Below are 16,982 nucleotides of genomic sequence, written 5' to 3'. Positions count from 1 at the left end.
TGAAGCGTACGTAGCGACAGTGGAGAGGAAAACTCAGCTCTAACTTCAGTTCATACATGCCTCCAGACTCGACTACTGCAATAACCTCCTCTATGGTTTTCCCTTCAGTCATCACCAAAAATTACAATACATACATCTGTATGTATCAAATCACATCTCAAAAACCCACTTATTCAAACTTGCTTTTCCCTGGTATGATTCTTCTGTGTTGTTTTTTGGAAAGCATCTTTAAGTGTCCAAAATAGCGCTATATAAGTTTGATGTATCATTATTATTACTAACTGGAAGAAACCTGCAGGAGAACCGGGCTCGTTCTGAGCGGCCATCTGCCACGGCAGACTGGGGTTCAGAGAAAGACGAGCATCACAGGAAAAAAATAAAATAACAGCAGACGCAGAGAAATGTGTTCTGGTGTGAAATGTGTGAACCAACTCCAGAGAAGAAGCAGGCAGGTATCAGCTGTTTGTTTCAAAGGCAGAGGAAGCAATGATTTCTACACACTCTACGCATGAAACAGTGTGATTACCCACAGACTGTTAAAACAAATCACAGCAATGACTCAGTAGCCTCACTTTATCTGACACTATGCTTTGTTCTCATCAAACAAAGCACTCAGAGCTTTACCGTTTCACCTCCAGACGCTCAGTTGATGTGAGATTACAGGAAATGTAACATACTAACCCTGTCGTGTTGCAGCAAAACACTGGGGTAACCCCACCTTTGATCCCAAAACATTTTAGATGCTGTTTAAAAAGGGACAATTTCTTCAACAAAGTAACCGGTTTCGATGTCCCACAAATAAACTTAATTCCTTGAATTTTTTTTAAAAAAAAAAACGTCGTAGAGAGAAAGAAAACTGTCACAGCAGATTTATGTCAGATGTTGCCATAAAAACCAGTGGAAGTCCTTCCAGCTGGCCGGATAATTGGCAAACACAGCTTTTAATGGCCTGAAATATAATAATCCACCAAACATTATATTAAAGCAGCCCTTTGGGATTGTGGACACAGAATTTGCAATGACAACAGCAATTTCATATATTGTGCTGCAACTAATGAGAATAATTATGTCCTGGGCCGGACTGGTCCTCCCCGAGCCCCAAAGATATTTCCTTTTCTAAATAAATGCACGTTTCACCAACACTACTTTATATAAAACTCACAGGCCTATATCTGATGAGGCTTTTTCATATTGGTGTGGTTTGTTTTCATGACTACAAGCATTATTATAAGTATTTGAATATTCTGCAGCTTCGGTACATCTTTTTGGGAACATGAAGCCATCTGCCAGCCAGGGGCGTTTTAAACTGACTGCCTCAGATCTTAGCAGCTGATGTGTAGGCCTGCTCATTGATGCAATACAACTTGCATGGGTAAAAAAAAAACTATTTAGTGAATAACTAGACCAAAACTGGCTCCATGCATCCTTTTCCATCCAGCTCCAGTTCTGTCGTCTCAGGTTCAGATCACCTGCCGACGTCGTCCTCTGTAAACCAGCTGAAGGTTTGCAACAATGAACGTAGTATTTCTCAAACTGCTGTTTTCAGACTCCATCTTTCTAGTGCTCGACAGAAGAAATAACACGTAGAAACAACCAGAAGGTCAGTTCATGATCATTTTATTGAACACACACACACACAAAAAAAAGTCATCGTGAGGGTGTTACACTGTGGTTCTTCTTGTTAAAGCCTTGAAGCTCATCACTAATAAAGTGCACTTGCAATTAACTGCCACATGGAGACTCCTCCTCGTCTCCTCTTTCCCCTCACAGAGGCCCAGTCAAGCCCGACGCGGCGCGGGACCCTGGCAGGACACCAGGACGCACGCGCAGGACGACCGAACGTCCCGGTGAGGAAGAGTGCATAAGTTAATGGAAGCTCAGCATGTTAGGAGTACGTTCATCCTCACATCTGCGGTTCTCTACAGCCTGAATCCAGTCTCTAGAATAATGTGACGAACGCGAGCATCTGCACATTCCTTGGATGATGCAGCTGTGATTGTGAAACAGCACGCTTATCCTTCATCGCCGACCAGCCGTAAGCCCAGGTCTGTCTCTGTGAGATCATTTAAAAAAATATTTCTTATTCTGAGAGGTACTCTTCTATATCATGAGGACACAAGTGTGTCTTGATGAAGAAAATAATGCTCCATTAGAAACGGCTGCCAGGTCAGCTTTGAATCCAGTTTGGCACGTTTTCATCCAGTCGGAGAGAGCTCAGCATCCGCCTCTCCTGCCCTCACACTCGCACACTAATCTAGTAAATGGTCTAGCCTACCTCTTGTCTATGTGTGAAATGGTGATACCCTCTCATGTGCAGCAAACAGGAATGTCAAAAACATTTTTTTTTTGTTTTAGAAATGTTTGATCTTACACTAATCTAGAGGAAACAGCCAAAATGCCTCCGAACGGGAGGAAAATCTACAGTACAAAGGATTCACGAGGATCCCTAACCTTCAGGACTCCAGTGTGCTACATATAGAAAGCTCCGATAAACCCAGACCAAACATGTGAGCTGGTGTTCAAAGTAGGAACAAGGGAAAGAAAATCTGTGCTCAGTTCCAAAAAGATATGTACCGTAATTTCCCCAACAGGTGGGGGGGGGGGGGGGGTTGAAAAGAAACGGGTACAGCGGATCTCAGAAGTGCACCCCCCGCCGTTAAAATGCTGGTTTACACACGGAAAAGATGAGTCAGTTCTAATTAACGTCGCATTTATCCCACCTTTAACGTGACACATATCCTGTATGATTCAACGAAATGAAAACCTAATCAAGTCCAACGGAAACATAACTAAGGCTTTAATAACCTGTTAGCAAAAATGGGCCCAACCATAAACCAACGCCTCTGATGAGCGAAAAGGAGTTTCATGATTTTGCTCATTCGCAGAGATGCAACAAAGGACCAAAATGATCCAGCTGTACAACGGTGCCATTTATCAGAAGAGCTACCAAAAAAAAAAAAAGTGCTTGTTGGCACACTGACCCGTCATTACCACTAGAGACAATATGTGTTCAACGTGTGACAACAGCGTCCTGTCTTTAAAAAAAAAAAAAAAAAAAAAACACATCTAAGAAAGGATCAAATCTTCTAGACCGTTCTGGTCTGATGAAACCCACCCTGAACCTTCGGCCCAAACAACACCGTAGCCTTAATGAAACACGGTGGTGGCAGCATCATGCTCTGCGGTTACTTTTCCTCAGAGTGCGCTCTAATTCTGGTCAAGGTGGATGAAATTAGAAACCTTCAGGTGTAGCTAGAAGGCTGAGGATGAAGAGGGCTTTGGTTTTCCAGCGTTACAGAGCGTCCGCGCAGACGTAAAAGCAACAAGTTCACCAGAACAGAACGGTTCTGGACCGGCCTAGTAAGAGTCCAGGAGGAAATCTGACTGCAAATCTGTGGATTCCCTTAATAAATAAAATCTTTACAATCTGACAGATGTGGAGAAGTTGTGGAGTGCAGATAAGGGTTACCAGCTGAATGAGGCATGGCGGCCGCCTCCTGGCACGGCAGCCTGAACGTCTAAACTCAGTAACCAGCTGTGACCAGCTGTGAGCACGTTTATGCAACCAGGTGGTGGGCGCTTTGTTATTGCTGATGTTCTAATCCCAAACAAACGCCTTTCTTTTTCTCTTGGTTTGTTACAGGATATGTCATCACATTACAGGTGAAAAAAGGTTTTTGAACTATTTATCAACGAGGTACTGCAGCTGCCATTTTAACAGGCTTCTGAGAGTCGCTGTGCTCTGATACGGCAGACGCACAGCGCTGGAAAACGACTTACGAATAAACAAATCAGCTACTAGTCCAAAAAAAAAAAAAAAAAGATGCAAATGCTCTATCTTATAGGGAAATTCCCCATTGGTAACCAACTTCACATATTGCACTAGTATTACTTTTTCAAATCAGTCAAGAGGTTATACCGTTGAGGAATGTCTCTCTGAATGAATCTTTTTAAACCACAAACTTGACGCTGTGTTCTGCTGGGAGCTCAGACAGCATTTTACACAAACCAGTATTTATCAGTCAGCATGAACAAAAATCTTTTTTTTTAAATAAAACAATAAATATAATAATTTCAATAAATAGTGTTTTACAAAAACAACAAAACTGCTGATTCCAGACATCCGCCTGATGTTAAAATAATTAGAGATGCACCGATCTATCGGCCACATAAATAAACGCTTAAAAACTAAGACCTCCCTCCTTTATCCATCCATAAAACACATCAGCCGACAGTGAGATGAACTTTTCTGAGTTGAAGAAAACGAGCTAAAACTTAGGGACATGTGCTTTGATGCATTATGGAGGATAATCGTATGATTGTGTCATTTTAAAGGCGATGGAACTACCTGAGCCAGGCGCTCTGCAGCACGCTCCTCCTGGTCTAATCAGAACAGCCGCTGCCGGCCTGGCCAATCGGGATCGGTGCGTCTCCAGACATAATGTGTAGTGCCAAGAGTTGGTGGCTCAGTTAGTGTGAAACGCTCTGGTCATATCCTCTTCTGCTAATGTTTTACAGCTCGGCTAGTTTTGCGTGAATGCTCAGATATTGAGTCGGATCTTTTATTAAACGCGTGAGATTCCTCTGTGAATCGTAGTGTTTGTCTCCGGCTCCATTCATGTCTCACGCAGCCGCTGAAAGACAGGAGGAAAGTAGACGGGAACAACTAGGAAAGTAGCCCTGATGAGAGGAACGATGAGTGGCTGGCACATTTTACACGAACATGTCTGATATGGTACAGCTTCTGACCCCCGTCTGCATGTGCCCCCCCCCCCCGGTCTATTGGGTTTCTGCTAGAAAAACATCTGCAGGCCTCTCCCAGCAGCTCTGCTTTACTTCTTTCTTTCATTTTAGCTTTTTAAAGTGCAGTCCAGATGCAGGTGACTAAAAGACAACAGTCTGTCGAACACAGAGAGAGAGAAGCAGAGATGGAAAGAAAAGAAAACAAACAGATAAAACCCAGAAGAGGATTGGCACACATGTCAGACACGTTGGAGGAGCAGGATGTGGAAAGTCTGGCTCTCTTATGCTAAAAGGTAGAAAATAAAACCAGTCTTCTCCCTGTCGCTGGTCTGGCAGCGGCGTCACTCCCTCGACTGGTAGAAGAGGATGTACCCCGACTCGGAGTTCTTGGAAATGTCCGAGGTAAGTCCGTAAAACTCCTCAATGGCCTGGGCGTCGATTTTCTGCACAGCGGAGAGAGAGAGAGAGAGAGATGAGGTTTACAGGCTAGAAGAAGGAACGCACAGACAGACAGACGAGGCGAATACCGAGCAGCTCAAAGGCAGCAGAGCGACGCACCTCCACTATGTCGTCGTCGAACAGAAGCCAAAAGCCGTGGCTCTTCACGATGGTGATGTAGTGGCCTCTGTTGGGGCCGCTGAGGTGACAGAAACAAAACAATGACTGCACTGCTACCCAACCTCCACAGCGTAAAACATCCTCCCCTGTCGACTCCTCACGTCGGCAGCTTTACCTTCCGCAGTGAACCACCACCGCCACCAGGTCGTACATGCGGTCCAGGTTCACTGCGTCCCCGGATGTGTTGAAAAGGCGGAGCTCTAGTGGGAAAACCACGCGGTAGGAGAGCTTGGTGTAGCGGTGCAGCTGCTCCATGTACTTGAACCTCTTCAGGTGGAGCGCCAGGATCATGGGAATCTTCTTCACACGCATCCTGAGGAGGAGCAGGCGTACTTAGGGAAGCACCTTTTTGTTTGGTAGTTATAGATACAGAGCTAGGCAGAACTATTATGACATTTCATACATACATGCGTTTTGTTAGCATTTTATGTGATAGTTTGTGGCGAATGTGAGAAGCTTGCAGCAGTGCTGGGATAACGTGTGCTTCACTGACCGTTTCTGTGCTTCTTGCTTGCTGCAGCATGTTTCACAGTAGTATTTGTATTCGCTGCACAAAGTCTCTGTGTTACTGAAGTCCCTGGAGGACAGAGAGCATGTCACCAGAGGCTCCATTACCCAGTCTGTCAATGTGTGCCTCCTCAGCAGCGATCCAGCGGACGATAAACCCAGCCTACCTGAGACAGTGCGTTATTGACGTGTTCTGCTCCACGTCCACGGAAAGATCCAGAAAATCCTCGTCTTTGCTGCTCACCTGCAAGACAGCCGTGAAACCTCAATGTCATTCCCCCCCCTGACTGAGTCAGCGAGGAGAAGCCTTCCGCCGCACAAAAAGCCCTCGCCCACACATGCGTGTATACCCACGCTGCCAGCCTTTGAAATGCTCATTTCACTGTGGAGCCTTTGTCTCCGCACAGAGCGGTGCCTGGGGTGTTTACAGGGGTTGCTCGGGGCAACCTGGCCCTCTGCTCGCCCTCACAACGGTGTGAACGAAACTTATACCCTGTGCACACGACCGCAATTTTTAGTTAAAACGCAAAAGTTGTGTTGCGTTTCTACGCCACAACGGCGAGAAAACGGGTTTGCGCGGGGAAGGACTTAAAAAAAGTCATGATCTTTTGTCACGTAGACAGGAAGAAATGTGCATGGCAGAGCATCACAGCGGAGCTTTTCCAATTGGACATCCCCTGAAGCGACAGGTGAAACCCGCATGTTGATGTGAACATTGGATTCCCGGCCATTCTGAGCGTTTATTTAGGTGTGGCGCCTTTTTAAGGACGCGCACATTGTGTCCTGTGCATGAAGATTGTAACTGAAACATCATGATCTGTTGTTAAAAGGAGCAAAAAAATGGTTTTAAGTGGACCAGTGTGGTGTGCAGAGGGGTTTAGAGCACTGAGCTCTATAATACACTGGAGTGCTGATTTTGCCGAAAAACTGAAGTCACTGGCCGCCATCTTGCTACTCCCTACTCTCACAGAATCCCACAGGATTTGGTTGCAACAACAAGCAGTTTTCTGGCTCAGTGAAAATATTTCACAGGTAATTCTACAGTCAGTGGATGTACTAACACTATCAACTACTAGGAAATTAGGTGCTGAAATATTTTACATGTTATTCATATTAGATATATATATATGTATATATAAGTATGTGTATATGTATATATGTATATATATGTATACACATATGTAAATATATGTTTTTGTATATTGTTATTTATATATTTATAAATGTTAAATATATATATTTAAATGAATAAAATGCAAAATATTTCAGCACATGACTTTCTCAGTACTTGATATTTTTAGAACATAACATAAAACTATATGGCATTTGACATTTTAAAAGTTTTAATCCCCCCCTGAACATGAGAAAATCCTTGTTATTCGATGCTGTAGCGCACATATTCCTTAGTTACTGGGGGAAATAGGGAGTACCAATATGGCGGCTGGTGGCTTCAAAGTGACTCGTTCAAACAGACGGTGATTAGCACTCCAGTGTATTATATAGCTCAGTGGTTTAGAGTTGTCCTGATGTATGCTGGGAGGAGAAAGGCTGCCTGGTGTCCCCTATGGAGCACGCCTCCAACACAAAGCCATGGAGCATTAAAACAAGCCAGACAGGTCTGCTGTGACGTACCGTTTCACAGTTCAAGCAGCGCGTCTCATTGGTCAGTGTGCCCTGGAAGATATCGTGAACCCATGTGGGCTCGGCCTTGTTCTCCGGGTCGGCCTCAGCGGTGAGCGCCGTGCCGTTGTTCTTCAGGCGTCCGTTCTGCTTTTCCTGCTTCTTCTCCTCCTGCAGGATGTCGGCTACCGTGTTCAGCAGATAGTTGAGGAATTCGTGGGCGTCTTGTTGCATGTAGTTGTCGAACAGATCTGCGGGGAGACGAAGATGGAAGGGAACAAAGGTCGCTTTCAGACGGAAACAAGCGGGGGGGGGGGGGTCACATTGTGCGCACTTTGACCTTGAAATTAATAATTTTCTCATTTGCTTTGCCCTCATACAGCCATGACGAGTATTCAGGCCCATACATAGCAACAATCAGTGTTTATGCCTGTGTAGCATTTAGCACTTCAAAAGCTATGTTAATAAGAAACAGCCGTCAGAAGGTTTTTATTCATGCAAAGTGCAGAGTTTTGGCAAATAGAACTTTCTAACTAGCCAGAAACGTTTCCTTCAAACAATCAATATTTATCTAATTTCTGAGCTCTAAACCTCCTGGGTCCCTGGACACTTGTCTGCCATTATTGAATCTCATTTTGGTGCAGCTTCTACTGTGGGGTGGATTTTAATTTCACATGATTGGTTTTTGCTTATTCAAGTCACTGCTATGCCTTTTAAACAACATTTTAATCTGATTTTCATTCCCTGGTGTTGAAATCCCCTTTTTTCCAGCAAGGGGAAAATACATTTTTCAGTACTTTAAATCCACAGTGCACCAAGAAATGATCAGAGTGCTTCGCTTTGCTACATTTACCTTACAGCTTTGTTCCAAACTGGATTATGCACATTTTTACAAAGTAATAAAAAAATAAACCCTCTAAGAAATCACACACACATTAGTATTCACACCCTCTGAATGTCCCACAGATGCGAGTCAGAGCACAAACCAAGCGAGGCACAAGTCTGCGGAGGAGCACAGGGAAAAGTCAACTTTGGCCAGAAGCTAGATTGAACATCTCTGGAGAGATCTGGACGTGGTTGTGCACCGACCTTTCCTCCTTCAAACTGATGGAGAAGCTGAGAGGTCATGCAAAGATGAAGGCACCCAGTGTGAGAACCTTGTGGCGTCATACACAAGAAGACTTTAGGCAGTAACAGCTGCCAAAGCTAGAGCAACAAATTGTTGAGCAAAGGCTGTGAATACTTATGAACATGTGACTTTATTGATGAAGAAAACCCTTTTTTTCCACTTTTTCATTATGGGGTGTTGTGTGTAAACTTTTGAGGGTGAAAAAAGTAATAAAAAATTGTCAATAAATGTGTAAAAAGTGAAACAGATGCCCTTTGCCCATGAGCGGATATAGCATGAAGAAAACAAATTAATACATATTTTATTACCCTCTAATGACTACAAATTCTTTTTTTTATTGGTTTTGGGTGCAACATTTGACCCTCGGGGGATTCAATTAGGAACACTGGGGTACGTTGAGCAGTATCAGACAGTTTTCAGCCTGAAAGCTCTTGATCACAGACAGGCTGGTGAAAACTCCTCACAAGTGAACGCTGCACATCCAACAACCAGGAAAAGCTCCCATCAGCACTCCTCGGTGCGGACGCCGCCATTACCAAAACAACTACAGATTCATTTGTGTTTTAGTTTACCCCCAAAGGGATCACTGTGTATACCTACTGATATGTTTATCTGAATAAGAAAAAAAGGGGATTTTTCTGAAAAATTAGCATTTTTGTCTGACATCTTTTGCTATAGAAATAAACAGGTGGTCATTTCTAGGATTATTTAACAAGATTTGATTTAAGAAAATGTATACACTAATTAAAAACAAAAATGTCCTTCCCCTTTTTCATTTCTGCAGCATTTCCATTACTTTATCATAAATCCTAGCTGCCAGTCTTTAGAACAGCAGAGAAGAAAGTACGACTCTTTTAGGCACATATAATTGTAACAAAGGTGCCTCCTGACTCTCCCTCTCTCTGAAAACCAGTTTCTGACACGTGAGACTGTAGACCAAGTAAACAAGGTCAGCTAACTTTGCTGATAATTCATACAACACCTGTACACACTCCTGCTTTCATGCATGATGCGAGCGGTGAAACTGAGAAGCGGAGGGGACGAGGGGAGCGGGGGAAAAGCTCCAGAGAGGAGGCAGCTGACCGAGCAGCTCCCAGACAGAGATGGCATTGTTCGTTCACGCAGAGTCTGGACAGTAAGGAACAATCAGGCTTTCTGTCAGCTCCGCTCACAACGACCTCACCGCCAACATGCAACTGCCCTTCACCCTAAAGATTCAGATTATATTAAAGCCGACACCGCTGCAAACACACAGCACAAATCTGAGCTCCTCGGGTATTACATTAAGGCAAGGAGACGAAGAAAATAAGAACGCATGAACTATCTGACTCCAGACCACACAGTGCAGGGAAACGTATCAGTGTGTGTGTGTGTGTGTGTCTCTACATGATCAGCAGACTTCTAGACAGCCACGACCCTCTCACCGTTCTCCTTTCGTAGCCGGGAGATGAACTTCTTGGGCGGGATGACGCCCACCTTCTTCTTCTGCGTGGCGATGGAGTGGAAGAGGTCGGCCAGGCATGTGAGCAGGTTCTCCTTCTTCTTCTGCTGGGCTTTGTAGGCCAGCACGTTCTCCCGGAAGGGCCGGCAGAAGTAGAGGGCCTGCAGCACCGAGTTACAGTAGCACGTGTTTCCGAACTGAGGGAGGGGGGCGGCACAAAAACAGACGGGAGACACGCCCGGCCAATCAAAACAAGCACTCGAATATCATTCAGGAACATCGATCAAATCAGGTGGAAGAGCTCCATGTTCTCCGTCATCATCTCCATGCAATCACTAATACAATTCAATGACATTTTAATGACTTTCATGGGCTAGAACATAAACAAAGAGGTGGTTTAAATCAGTGTATTCATTGGCTAGAATGGTCCAGTCAAAGTCCAGACCTAAATCCAATAAAAAAATGTCAGGTAAGACCCTAAAGCCTGGTTTATGGTTGACGCATCAATGAGGTCCGCGCGGCCATATTACCACGGCCCTTCCTCGTGGCTTAATGCTTCTGCTCCACGCACACAGGGAAATTCCTAAATACGCTGACAATCCCTTGCGTAAAAACATGGCGGACGAGCAATCACTGTGAGCAACAAATTGTTAACAATTCCTGGAGAGAAATCGCCATCACTCTTGGAGGAAAAGGCTTTAAAACGATGGAAACAACTGTGTTTTCTATTTCAATGTGTAATGGGGTGTTGTACGCTTGGCATAGGAGCACAACACTGCCCTCTAGAGACTAGGAAGAAAGTGCTGTTTTGGACAAAACGCCACATGGAGCATAAATGCTGCAGTTGTTGTGTCCACATGTCTCATTTCCTGGCGGAACGTAGGTGCGTCAAGCATAAAGCTGCGTTAAGAGCGGCGCTCATAGAAGCTTTCCATCTGATCTGGGCCTGGAAGAACTGGCTAAAATTTCAGAATCTAGATGTGAAGAAAGTCCTTAAACTATAATTACAGTAAAATGTGGAAGACTTGCTGAGGCTTGATACAAATGCACATTACACTATTCAGATCTTCATTTGTTATAAAACTGTTACATTTTTCTTCCACTTTGTTTTGGGTTCACCACCAAACATCCTGATAAAAAGCACCAAGGTTTGTAGCTGTGAGGGATGAAAAGTCATCTATGAGGCGCTGTATTTGGTTGAAAAGGTTGGGAAACACATGTGTTTACGCCACATTAAAGATGCAGGACATCCCGTGATTAAACAGCTCTGTTACCGTTAACGCCAGCTGTCCACAAGCCTCCCTGCTCACTCTCGTTTCGCTCTTTGTTTTGAAACGCGACTCCGCTGTTATCTGGCAAAGGGTGTTGCTAATGCATGAGAGGATTTAGCGAGACTCACATTGACCAGGCCGAAGTAGTGCTCGTTGATCGGGAACTGCTCTGGGCCGATGTCTTTCTCCAGAGCCGAGGCATTGGTGCCCTACGGGAGCAAAACCACAGACATGCTTTCAGGATCACCCAGCATCATCTCATCTACACTTCCCCTATTCACCCACATGATCATTATTATGATTGAGACGGTATGTGCGGCCTCATCTGAACGCCTCAGCGTCCGTCGGTGTAGGAAACGGATACGGTCTAAAGAGGCAGAGCCAAGTCAAAAGTCAGGAGGATTTAGCTCCTGGTGGCAGAGACGGAGCACTTATCTCCCTGTCACAGCCTTTTCTCTGCTAGGGGCTCAGAGCTTCTGCAAATGAACCACAGCTTTGTGGAGAGCACACAGCAGACAATTTAGTTTGGGGAAGCCTTTGACTTTTAATGGCCTTCATTTCTTTCTGTCAAAGCACGCTCTGAATGCCCCTTTGTCCGATTACCCGCCCCCACTCAGAGAGGCTGCAGAGCATACGCAGGTCTCTGAACTGTATGTACCCATAATAACAGGCAGGTCTATTAATGCCTACCTTACCTGCGCCAAAGATTCCAGTAAATACAGACGGGACGTTTACAAGAGACTGACAAAAGACAGATGCAAGCTCTATAGTAGGGAATTAAGCTTTACCTGCCCCTTTGCATGAAAAACTACCACCTTAAGACACGAATGCATCAACTTTCTGCTCAGTGTCAATGAGTCGGGCATAAGAAAACCCCGGCACCCAGAAGAACACCTTTCACATGCCTTTAAATACAGGACTGTCTCAGAAAATTAGAATATTGTGATAAAGTTCTTTATTTTCTGTAATGCAATTAAAAAACATGAAATGTCATACATTCTGGATTCATTACAAATCAACTGAAATATCACAAGCCTTTTATTGTTTTAATATCGCTGATTATGGCTTACAGCTTAAGAAACCCAAATATCCTATCTCAAAATATTAGAATATTGTGAAAAAGTATACTAGTAGGCTATTCAACTAATCACTTGAATCGACTAATTAACTGGAAACACTGCAGGGTTTCCTGAGCCTTGAAAAACACTCAGCTTGGTTCAGTAAACTAAATCACAAGTATGGTAGTGGTTAAGAGACGACATAAGATTCTCACAGTAACTGGTGTACTGACCATGGCATTACTGTCCTTGATTGGCCTGCCAATTCCCCTGACCTGAACCCCATAGAGAATTTGTGGGGTATTGTGAAGAAGAAGCTGAAAGACACCAGAGCCAACAATGCAAATGAGCTAAAGGCCGCTATTGAAGCATGCTGGGCATCCATAACACCTCAGCAATGCCACAGGCTGATTGCCTCCATGCCACGCCGCATTGATGCAGTAATCTGTGCAAAAGGATTCCCAACCAAGTACTGAGTGCATTAATGGACATTTTCAAATGTTTGATTTTGTTTTGCTGTTATAATTTTTTTTTTTTACTTGGTCTGAGGAAATATTCTAATATTTTGAGATAGGATTTTTGTTTTCTTCAGCTGTACGCCATAATCAGCGATATTAAAACAATAAAAGGCTTGCAATATTTCAGTTGATTTGTAATGAATCCAGAATGTATGACATTTCATGTTTTTTAATTGCATTACAGAAAATAAAGAACTTTATCACAATATTCTAATTTTCTGAGACAGTCCTGTATAGTGGGGAATTAAGCTTTACCTGCCCCTTTGTATGACAAACTACCACCTTAAGACACAAATGCATCAACTTTCTGCTCAGTGTCAATGAGTCGTGCATAAGAAAACATCCCACGTGTGTCCCCAGCACCCAGAGGAACACCTTTCACATGCCTTTAAATACACGCATCAATCCCGTGTAGGATCACCGCTGCAAACCCGCATCCTCCTCTCTGGAACAAGAATCAATCCATTAGCCCCAATTATCATGCAGAACGTGCACGCTGTGGTTTCCCACCACACAGACGTGCCGCTCTCCGCGCTAAAGGATGTGCGTGAAAACGTTACGAGGAAAATGCGCTAGAAGCTGTCGGCTGAAGGTTGAAGCTCATACTGTTAATGCGACGCGTGGGCCGGGCTTTGGAGTGTGGCGACGTGGATTGCCGGGTCCGTTTGCCGACGGGCCACTCGAGCAGAAACTATGAGGCGGAATGGGAGGAGATAGACAATTAAGCGGAGGGCAAAGTCGGTTTTGCAGGCAGGAGGAGGTCAGAAACAAACCTGTCAGAGCGATCAGAGATTATTACCTCACTGACCTCCGACAATGTGAATAAATAAACTACCAGACATCACCTCCTGGCTCGCGTGCGGCCTGAAATCGATCATGATCTGCAGATTCAGTGACTTCCATTCATTATTTCAGACCTCTTTTTTTTTTATCCTGGCATCAAACGAGTCATCCTACAGAAATGAGCTGGCTGCTGGTGGCACAGGACTACAGATGCCTGGGGGTGAAGCACTTTTCTGTTTCTTTTTCTAAGCTCAGATCTCAAGCAATATTAGGTTTATCATCTAAGTTACTAAAATAAATATCAGGTGTGGGCACTACAGGTAGGGAAAGGGCCGCCCCATATTCCCAATACCTCATTGTGATGAAGGCTGAATGTCTGGCACTTGAAATAAAATAACGTAAGGCTGGACGATATTTCAATAACAATATATAATCAATCCATGTATATCGATGATAAAAAAGGGTCGATAAAAAGTTCAATAGAAAAACAGTTTTCCTTGCTTATACGTTTTAGCTATGAAGGTTCATATTACAGTCATTACATCCTCCCAACCAATCACAAACACAGACCCCAGGAGCGCTCAGTCACCAAGCTCCGCCCCCTTCAAGGAGTTCATAGAGCACATGTTCTTTTTTTTAAAACTTGCAGTTTTGGTAAAAAGTTGGTTGAATAAAAGGTTTGGGTTTGAATTCAGAGTTTGTGTGTTCTGTATCTAAAGATGGGTCGCTAAGCGACAGCGTAAAACGGTCAGAGTTCCACTTAAAATATATGTTTTCAATTTGTTAATAATTATCAATAAATATGATTTCTATTTTATCAATTTGCTTTTTTTTCTATATCGTCCAGTCGTAAAATAACGTACCAGTTATAGCAGTAAAGCAATTCTCTGCAATTCAAATGGTGCAGCTCTACTGGGGACATCTTTGAAACTGTTCATTTTTAGTCCTAAGTAGAAACGTGATCTTGGTGTTAAGTTCTTACAAACCCAATAACAAAAACTCCTGGAAAACCCTGCCGGGATAGACATCATTTGGATGAAGGGGTGTTTTACAGCTTTTTTTTTTTTTTTTGGTGTCTGGACCAAATGTGGAGAAGAGATGCTGCACACTTAATACTCAATCTTTAAAAACAACTATGTGTCTTCTGTGGAAGCTTGGTTGTGTGTGTGTTGTTTTTTTTAACCACATGTAAATCAAAACCCACAACACTTAGATCAGTCAAACCTGGCCTGGATTATCCCACACCAGCCCAGTGTTGACAGTCGTGCAGGGCTATAGCCTAACACCAGTGCACCGAAGCAGTCCTCTGAGAAGACTAAACACCGCCGGGTTCTGACATCAGTGACCTGGCTAAATAAAGCAAGGGGCCCGCGGCATTAACACGGGGCATTAAGTCGGTTCTTGCCCTCTCCTTTCCGGCCCTGAACGCAACGTCGCGCAGAGATTAGTGCAGACTCCTGCTCTCCGCAGCAGCTCCACGTTACGCAACCAGGACCGACAAGCTGTCAGGGCCAGAGGAGCCGCGCTCCTTTATCCTGTCAATCACCGGCGGCCGCTCCGCCAACTCCCCGCTGTGCTGCAGCACGCCGTCCGTGAACGACGGGGGGCGCCCCGGTGTCTTATGGGAGGCGACCCCCGCAGGGCTTCCCGTGCATCCTCCCCCCCCGGAGGAGGTCCAGTCTGGGTGCAGGTGGGAGGCAACCCGACCACCAACATCCCCCAATCCCAGGTTCAAAACTGTTGCTGCAAAGCGGTCAATAACAACAACAACGCACACGGCCGGCAGGTTTACTCACCATATTACAAATGGAGGCGATGTTTCTGACAGTCATTTAGTTCACAGTGTCCCCCTCACCGCCATCTTTATAAAAATAAACAGAGCTCGGGTGACGCTGAGAAATGAAGTTCATTCGCAGCCGCGGCTGGAGGCCAAACCGCAACCCCGGGCGTCGGAGAGCACCATGCAGCCGGGGAAACACCGAGCCGAGGGCCGCGCCGCGCTCCTCACCGTCCACACGGCTTCGTTCTCGCACACATGTTGGAGGAAGCGCAGGTTTAGAAACTGGCGAGAGTCTGGAGGAGAGGGGAAGTTACGGGCAGCAGGTTGCTAGCAGCGACCAGGAAACTGTCCCACTGCGCGAGGAAGTGATGTAGTCCCGCCCACTACAGCAAAGCCCGGCTGCTGATTGGTCCAGATTTAGAGAGTTGATTGGCAGGATAGAGTGACCACACACAGAGCTGCACGGCGAAGTTTAACTGAGTAGCAACCAATCACCAGCGAGTACATGACGCTATTGATTCATGGTAATGTAGTTCTTTTGTGAAAAAGATGAGTTTTGAGGGATATTTAGCAAAGCAACGAAAACGGATTAATCAGCTATTATAATCGAAACGTTTTCACATTTGTCAGTAAATAATCAACTGAATGTAAAAAACTGAGTCTTTTTCAGAAACTTAGTATTAAAAGGACTTTTTTCCTCTAGTTTTACTCTTTTGAACAGTATGAGAAAATTTAAGTTAATTACATTTTAAATAACAAATATGATCAAATATAAACTATTTATTACTATTACAATACTAATTTAAATCAACTAGATAATTGGTCTTAGTTGTCTTTTGTTGATTTTATGCAGATTTTCTTTTCAATTTCAGAAATAACAATGGTTCCAAAAAAGTCCTGCTAGATAGAACTGGATGCACTGTTGATGTTTTGATGTATAAAAAATAACACTCTTAGTATTATGTGAATGGTAACATTTATAATTCACCTAATAGTAAATTATTTTGTATTATATGTATATTATATAACTTTTACAGTTATTGCCATTATCTTTATCTAACTACGCTTACCTTAATGGGATGCTATCTGGGCACACTACGATTGTTTTTAAAGGTTCTCCATTTACAAAAGATGATTTATGTTGACATCAACATATCTATTTTTCTAACCTTAATGAAGACCAAAGAAGCATTTTAGAACTCAAAGAAAAGCTATCTTTTGTTATGGAATTTTTTCAGACCCTGGTAAAAATCAGTATTTAAATTGAGGTGATAAGCATAATTCATGCTTGGAGACATGCCTTGTTCTCTTCACATGTGTGTTAGTCACAGGGGATTCTTCTTCTGATGATTGTGGTCCGACCTAATCACTAACCATTAGATTTGCAGGTATTCTGCCCTCTAACCACCAATTAGCTGGCCAATAGGAAGAGGGAGGGCATTATACCTCAACGTCCTTTCTGTGGGGCCCTGCAGGAGTCCCGCGCCCTCGGGACGCATTCATTCACAAGCGGG

The 16,982-nt window shown here is 44.1% G+C and overlaps 1 protein-coding gene across 1 annotated transcript; it reads right to left on the bottom strand.

Annotated features, from left to right (window-relative positions):
- Positions 1–2,338: 2,338 nt before the first annotated feature.
- usp46 (ubiquitin specific peptidase 46) lies at positions 2,339–15,858 on the bottom strand. The gene is made up of 9 exons (XM_012851484.3): positions 15,485–15,858; positions 11,458–11,538; positions 10,042–10,255; positions 7,501–7,739; positions 6,036–6,112; positions 5,855–5,938; positions 5,477–5,674; positions 5,302–5,380; positions 2,339–5,186 (listed from the first exon to the last, which is right to left on the bottom strand). The coding sequence occupies exons 1-9, from the start codon at positions 15,518–15,520 to the stop codon at positions 5,085–5,087; spliced, it is 1,110 nt and encodes a 369-aa protein (XP_012706938.1). The 5' UTR covers positions 15,521–15,858; the 3' UTR covers positions 2,339–5,084.
- Between the last annotated feature and the right edge of the window lie 1,124 nt (positions 15,859–16,982).

Source organism: Fundulus heteroclitus, chromosome 9 (assembly GCF_011125445.2).
Source record: "Fundulus heteroclitus isolate FHET01 chromosome 9, MU-UCD_Fhet_4.1, whole genome shotgun sequence".
In the NCBI taxonomy this organism is placed as follows: domain Eukaryota; kingdom Metazoa; phylum Chordata; class Actinopteri; order Cyprinodontiformes; family Fundulidae; genus Fundulus; species Fundulus heteroclitus.
The sequence above is the reverse complement of the archived record's forward strand: the minus strand, read 5'-3'. Positions and strand labels throughout refer to the sequence as shown.

Excerpts from the sequence above, each read along its gene's own strand:
- usp46 (XM_012851484.3), bottom strand. The coding sequence starts at position 15,520 with ATGACTGTCAGAAACATCGCCTCCATTTGTAATATG. Across the intron at positions 6,113-7,500 it reads GCTGCTTGAACTGTGAAACG|GTGAGCAGCAAAGACGAGGA; the intron begins GTACGTCACAGC and ends GCTGTCTTGCAG. Across the intron at positions 5,939-6,035 it reads TCAATAACGCACTGTCTCAG|GGACTTCAGTAACACAGAGA; the intron begins GTAGGCTGGGTT and ends TCTGTCCTCCAG.